We start from the raw sequence: 7,326 nt of genomic DNA on the forward strand, positions 1-7,326 counted from the left end.
TTGTTTCATTTCTCTTCGTTTCTTCATAAGCTGTTTTGTTTCTTCAGAGATTTTGTCTTGTTTCTGTTCTGTGGTACCGGCTATTTCAAGTGAGCATTGGAAAAGGTTTTGGATAATAATGTCATTACTATCTGATAGATCAGCATTGTCATTTATAATAAGATGTTTAAAATATATTGTTTAGTTCGTGTTGATATATCTTTTTTAATGTTGAGTTTGTGTACATCTATGTTTTGCTTCTTTCTTTTTGGCAGTTTATTTGGATTTTACTGCGTCCCATACGATGGTCACTTCCAACATTGAAGGTGTTTATAACAGAGTAGTCTTAAAAGATGATTTTCTTATTGCTGAGGATAAAGTCAATTTCACTACTTTTTCCAATTAAACTTTTCCGTGTCCACTTTCTATGTGTTTTTTTCTTGAAAAAGGAATTCATGATATACCGGTTTTCTTTTTCTGCAAATTCTATTAACCTTGCTCCTCTGTCATCTCTCATGCCATATCCAAAATTTCCCATTGAGCTTTCATCTGAATGTTGAATACCAATTCTAGCATTAAAGTGTCCCATTACAATTCTGAAATGATGTTTTCCTTTATTGTAGAGTTGAGATACATCATGATAGAAGGCTTCAATTTCTTCGTCAGTATGACTTATTGTTGGTGCCTAGACTTGGGCGATCTTAAGAGTGTATCGTTTCGAGATTTGAACAACAATACTTGCTATTCGATCGGATAAACTGTCAAATTCTATTATGCTGTTCTTCATTTTTTTTTTGTTGACCAAGAATCCAACTCTAATGATTCTTTCCTTATCTTGGCCTCTATAATATAATGCCTCCATTTTTTAATCGAAGAATTCACCATTACGTCTGACTTCGCACAGTCCAAGAATGTCCCATTTTAGTCGCTTTGGCTCTTCAGTTAATTCAGTTAGCCGTGCTTCACTGCTCAGAGTCATGCAGTTTAATGTTCCAAAGTCTAGTTTCCAATAGTAGCATTATCTGGTTACCCGGGGATTCTTAGCACCCTCTGCCTTCATGTTTAACTGCCTGCTGCCATAGGTGGTAACAATCCGGTCTCCGGATAATGAGGGTCATTTTATTTCTATCGGATTGATCTTGCGATAAATTCACCATGCTGACCAAGTGCTGGTTGGTGAATGCAATATTTTCACATGGGGTCCCAAAACCACTGGTCCACGGCTCTTTATTCAATATATTCAGAGCTGCCCTGATATCGAAGGGATGGTAGTCAGGGTTTTCCTCCCATCCGCCTCCTAGGGGACGCGCTTGGTGACCTGTGGAAGCCCCGTACATTACATGAACGTAATTGTGCATAACAGATACTTGCACGTATATAATATATGTTTAAATAATAATAATAATAATAATAATAATAATTGACAAGCCTGTGTAGCTCAGTGGATGTGGCGTTTGCACACCACCGCGCTAGGCCGCACGAAGGAAGTCTTGGTTTCGAGTCTAGTCGGCGACTAGAGGAAATTTTTCTAAGCCTTTTTTCGACCGGTTCCCGAGTTAGTCGATCTCTGGCACGGGCAAGCAGGTTTTTCCTCCCGGAAACTCGGGTTTTTCGTCCTGTAAACTCAAGAAAATCGACCGTAGAACCCACATTATTTCAGACATTAAATATATTGTATTAGGGTTAGAGACCACGAGATGGCGGCACATTTGAGCCGTCTCTCTTCACTGCGTACCGCTTAATTAGTGATAGCCTTGGGCCATCTGTCTCTGATTGGGTACCAGTGGAGATTGAACTGCCCACTCAGTCTCCAAAAGTTAGATAGGGCTAAATGGCCTCGCCTACTCCCGTATATACGGGAATAAAAAGGCGTTAGCTGATTTTTTTTTTTTTTTAATAATAATTGTTTACACAAAGTATATTATTATAATCTTAGCAATGATTATTGTTAAGATTATAATTATTTCGACCTTTGTTAAGGTCTCGTCAATGGGAGCCAGTTGCAGATGTAAAATATCCAGGTTGAAGTGATGCAGAAGTCATGCTTTTCCCGTACGAGTTGCCAAAAGTTGTCACTTTTAAAAGGTACCAAGAATTACTGAAATAAAGAGCCAAGAGGCTTCACTTCGGCGATGCAGAATTATACAAATTAAGTGGATATTGAATCCAACATTATTTCAAAGCAGAATATATAGAACTACAAGAGTTTCGTGCCGAATTTAGAAACTATAAAGGTTTCGGAGGATTCAAGCGTAATCAATTATTATTATACACGGTATTGTCATATACGTTTACAATAATTTGCAGTCTATGATTATGAGGATTAGTTGAATGGGGGGGCTAATCTCCCTACTTCGAAGCTAGGGTAAACTTTTATGAAGAGAGTAAGATTAGCCTTCACTATTTATGTTGTTTGGTACTTATATGGATAGAATGTAGACGTTGGATGCTGATGATTTGTCATGTGTATATAAGTGTTAATGCTATGTTAACTGTGTTGGTACAGTTTTCAGAGTTCGTGTTTTAATGTTCTGTAGTTGTCTATGTGGCCTCGGGAATGGAAAAAAATCAGTTTATACACTTTATTGAAGAAAGGCGTTGCAAGAGAGTGCGAAAATTACAGAATTGTAGCACTGATTTTTCATGCAAGTCTTACTTAAGATCATTTAGAAAAGACTGGAACCATCATGAAGAGAGAAATGGCAGGATTTCGAAAAGGCAGAGGAACAAGAGATGAAATCGCCAATATGAGATGGATACTAGAAAGAGCACAGGAATATCACAAGAATGTCTACCTTTGTTTCCTTGACTATAGCAAGGTATTTGACTCTGTAGATTATGTGAAACTGTGGAATGTGTCAAGAACAATGGGAGTCCCAGAGCATTTCATTATCCTTCTGAGGAATCTTTATTATGAACATGAAGCTACTGTCCGAACAGATCTTGGAGAAACTGAGTATTTCACAATTAAAAGGGTGCAACAAAGATGTCTTTTATCTCCATACCTGTTTATCTTGTACAGAAAATACATTTTAAGAATGGCAGGGTTGGAGGAGTCTCCAGTTGGAATTAAAATTGGTGAAAAAAAAATAATTTGAGGTATATAGATGATACCACCTTGCTAACAGAATGCAAATAAGATTTGAAGGAACTTATTATAAACGTTTAATGAAGAAAGTGTTAAATATGGTCCTAAATTTAACCTCAAAAAGACAAAAGTTATGGCAACATGTGAACTTAATGATTATGAAGCAGATGGGGAGAAAATTGAAGCAGTTATAATTTTGTGTTCCTAGGATCCCGAATTGATAAAGATGGTTATTGTACCGAAGAAGTTAGAAGAAGATTATTACTCGAAAAAAAAGCTATGACAAATTTAAGCAAGATCTTTAAAGATAAAGATATTAGCCTCACAACAAAAATCAGAATCGTGTAAGCAATGGTATTCCCTGTGGTGCTGTATGGATGTGAAAGTACCCTGAGAAAGAGTGAAAGAAGGAAGACAGATGCATTTGAATTATGGGTTTGGAGACACTTACTAAGAATGCCATGGACTGCAAAGCAAACCAATAAATTAGTGATAGACAGAATAAAGCCAGATTGCTCCCTTGATGCAATGATCATCAAGCAAAAATTGTCATACTTCGGACATATTATGCGAGCAAATGACAGTCTGGAGAAGGTGATGATGCTTGCTAAAGTTGATGGAAGCAGGAGAAGAGGAAGACCAAGAATTAGATGGGTGGATGGAGTTAAAGAAGCAACCGGAGTGCGCTTGGAGTTTCTGAAAGACATGGTCAGGGACAGATCGTAATGGAGAGTGTATGCTAAAGTCGCCAGGAGTCGGAAATGACTCGATGGATCATAATAATAACAACAACAAGTTGTCTATGTGTTTTAAATTTCTTGGAAGGTTGTTGAGTAGCGTGGGTATCAGATGCAATCTCACAAATGATCCGTATGAGTAGTTGAAGGATCTAGGGATGTACAGAGTTGTTGTGGGTCGTGTTATGCGATATGTGTCTCTGTTGTTATGATAGGTGATGTCGAAGTAATTTCTTAGTAACATTATGTAATGTTTCAATTTTTTAATGCTCAGGATTCTGTGTCGCCATAAGCGGTTCGGATATTGGCTGTTGTATATAAGGTCTCCAAATCACTGTTGACACGATTTTCCTATGTAATATTTCTAATTTTGTTAGTCTGTTTGATGTGTTTGCATAGACCGTTATACTCTACCTGAGTAGAGATTGACAGATACCGTGATATAGGATTTTTTTTTTTTATATTAGGTGGAGTTTTGCTGTGATGATGCGAACTTTATTATGTAGGTAATTTATATGTTTTGTCCATTTAAGGTGGCAATCTATGTAAAGGTCAAGGTATTTTGCATGTGTTATGGGTATGATTTCGGGACATTGGCAGGTATTTTTGTTGTTAATTGTTAATGTTGTTGTAACAGTGTAGCGATAGTGGTGAGGGACTTGTGTTTTTCGGTACCGTTGATTACAACTGAGTTCTGGTAGAAGTTTGTTGTGATTTCATTTAGGTCTTGTTGTGCTTTGGTGAGCGTTGTGTTTGGCACATCCAGAGGGGGGGGGGGGGAGAGGGTAGCGGTCCACCCCGAACACCAAGCTGAATGGGCCAAGAGCATGGAATATCATTCCTATTCACCAGATATATGTATAAAAAGTTTTGTATCATTTCCAGTTCTTAAAAATTATTTAATATTATTGATATTAAATGGTCACTTGCCTCCTCCTGGACTCAACTCCATAATCCACTATTTGATATCTGTCCATCAGCTACGCTCTCTTCCAAATCACCAGATTCATATCCATCCCCATTTGCTCCAATTTATGCAACAGAGTGCTCTGTGGTATCTTGTCAAATGCTTTTGCAAAGTTAAACAATATCACTGAGTAGCCATTTCTTTTATCTAACCACACTGGCACTTGATTATAAAAAAGTAAGTAATTACTAAAGCAAGATTTACTCTTCACAAAACCATGTTGCCCTTTATATTATATATTCTTAGCCATCCAGTCCTGAATTCTTCTTTCATCAATTTCTCCAGTACTTTAACCACACTTCTGAGATGCTGATTGGCCTAGAATTTGCTTCTTCTTCTGTCTTGGAGTCTCCTTTATGAAGTGAGAGTATTTTCTCATATTTTGGCCTCTTTCTATCCAATGGCACCTTCCTAGCAGTAAGGTTAAATTAAACAGTTTGGTCAGAGGACCGGATAGTTCCCTTACACATTCTTATAATATACATGCATATATGTCATCGAATCCAATGGCTGTGGTCATATGGAGGTTCTGAAATATTTTAAGCACCTCTATTTCTGCTAATGTCACATTTGGCATTGCAACATCACACCTTTTGTTTGTTTTCAATACAGTCCTGCAAAATCCTCACTAATAATTAAATTATTTGGTTTTGTTCTGTTACGTACTCACCATCTGCACTCTTTAAATTCATCTTTCCATAGTTACTCCTCCTTTTACTAACTACATAGTGAAGAACTCCTTAGGCCTCATCTAGCTTTTTTTCATAATTAGATTTGATCTTCTTACCATACTTCTTGTGGTCAAACTTCTTGTCTGTGCCTTGTACTGCTCATGGACATACTTATCACTTTTTTTTTAATTTCCTCCACATCTTATTCTGCAACAATTGCTACATGAAGCTATTCATCCATTTAACTTCTACTTGATTTTTCCTTCTGACTCTGGTATATTCAAATACTGTTTTCTTCAAACACTCTTTGACCACCTTCCATGCACCCTGTGCATGGCACCTGGGCACCAAGCTGAATGGGATCAAGAGCATGGAATATCATTACTATTCACTAGATATTTGTATAAAAGTTTTATATCATTTTCGGTTCTTAAAAATTATTTAATATCATTGATATTCGTAAATAATTTTTTTTAAAAATTTGGTGCTAAATACGACATACATATAAAATATGTAGATAGTTAATTCGAATTCATCTCAAAACGCGCGAATTTTGATTAGTTACTTTTGTATTATTACAACGTCAAAGCTAGAAGGAGTATAACATTCTAATTTACAGTTCGTGGGGGATGAAGTGGTGGTGTAAGACTGAAACACGCGTGACCTTGATTGAAAATAACTAATAAACTTGACTATTTTAAAATTTTAAATTTTATTGTTTTAAAGCCAATCAAAGCAAGGCGAAGACCAGCGGAACAATTTTATAGTAACATCACACATTATTTATCTAAACGTATAAGTGTACACATTCGTAATTTTGTGAATACTGTGTTCAAAATAGGCCGATTATAAACAAACTTGGAAGAAGTATTTTTGTGTTTGTATTACATACAGTACAGTAGTAAGTACAGTTTTTAAAAGTACAAATTTGAAACTTTTTTCTACTATTATTTGTTGATTTGTTTCTGATCGATGCAATCTATGTTAGTCAAACACTAATCAAACCCTATTTAAAATTTATAGGAACATGAAACGACAAACGAACAAGTGGATATCAAAAAAGAAAATAAAAAAAATGAAAGAAGAAGCTGTTACAAATATATCGGGAGCTATTGTAAAATACATAATGCCAGCGACATCAGTTTCAACCATAGCAAGTGAAATAAAAGAAACAGTGGTGGAAGAACGGCAAGAAATGGAAGATACTTTGGAACAAATAGTCCAGTAGGATAAGATGATGATGATCATGAAAAGAATATTGAACTCAATACGACAGAAGCAATATAACAAGTAAAGAACGTCAATAGTAAGGAAATGGAATGGAAAATACAAATGCAATATTCTGCAATGTTGCTGCTTGGTCAATCCCAGTACCTGATGAAATTAAAATTGATATTATTAAGCAAGGAAGTGAAGTATTTCAAAATAAAGATGGACCTTTTGATGCAACAGATAGATCTGGAATAGGAATTAAAGGAGATCTGGCCAACTTACAAAATCATGGTTTTGTAACATACAAAAATTATACTGTTTTTGTTGCCTTTCATTTGCCTGCGGCTATACCACTAGAGTATCGAATTTTGAGAATGGTTTTAATAAATGGTGGAAATTAAATCCAAAGATTTCTCAACATGAAATTTCGGAACAACATCTTAATTGCTTAGAAATGTGGAAAACTTTAGCAACAAGGTTAAAATTTAATAAGGCTATAGATCAAGTTACTAGAGATGAAATTATTAAGGAAAAGACAAGAATGAAGGATGTTTTGAAGAGAGTTTTGGATAGAATTCTCTTTTGAGCTCTTCAAAATCTTCCTCTTCGAGGTCATAGAGAACATTCGTCAGTAACAAATAAAGGAAATGTTTTGGAGTTAATTCAGTTTCT

At 35.8% G+C, this 7,326-nt stretch overlaps 1 protein-coding gene across 1 annotated transcript in view; it reads left to right on the forward strand.

Annotated features, from left to right (window-relative positions):
* LOC150110035 (calpain clp-1-like) overlaps positions 1-6,670 on the forward strand; it is a 106,500-nt gene extending 99,830 nt beyond the window's left edge. Inside the window, exon 12 of the mRNA XM_090400915.1 lies at positions 6,466-6,670. Within this exon, the coding sequence (XP_090257041.1) occupies positions 6,466-6,670 (205 nt within the window). The remainder of the gene's footprint in view (positions 1-6,465) is intronic.
* Positions 6,671-7,326: the final 656 nt, after the last annotated feature.

This window comes from Typopeltis vanoorti, chromosome 1 (genome assembly GCF_054136105.1).
Source record: "Typopeltis vanoorti isolate ZY-2024b chromosome 1, IOZ_Tvanoo_1.0, whole genome shotgun sequence".
In the NCBI taxonomy this organism is placed as follows: Eukaryota; Metazoa; Arthropoda; class Arachnida; order Uropygi; family Thelyphonidae; genus Typopeltis; species Typopeltis vanoorti.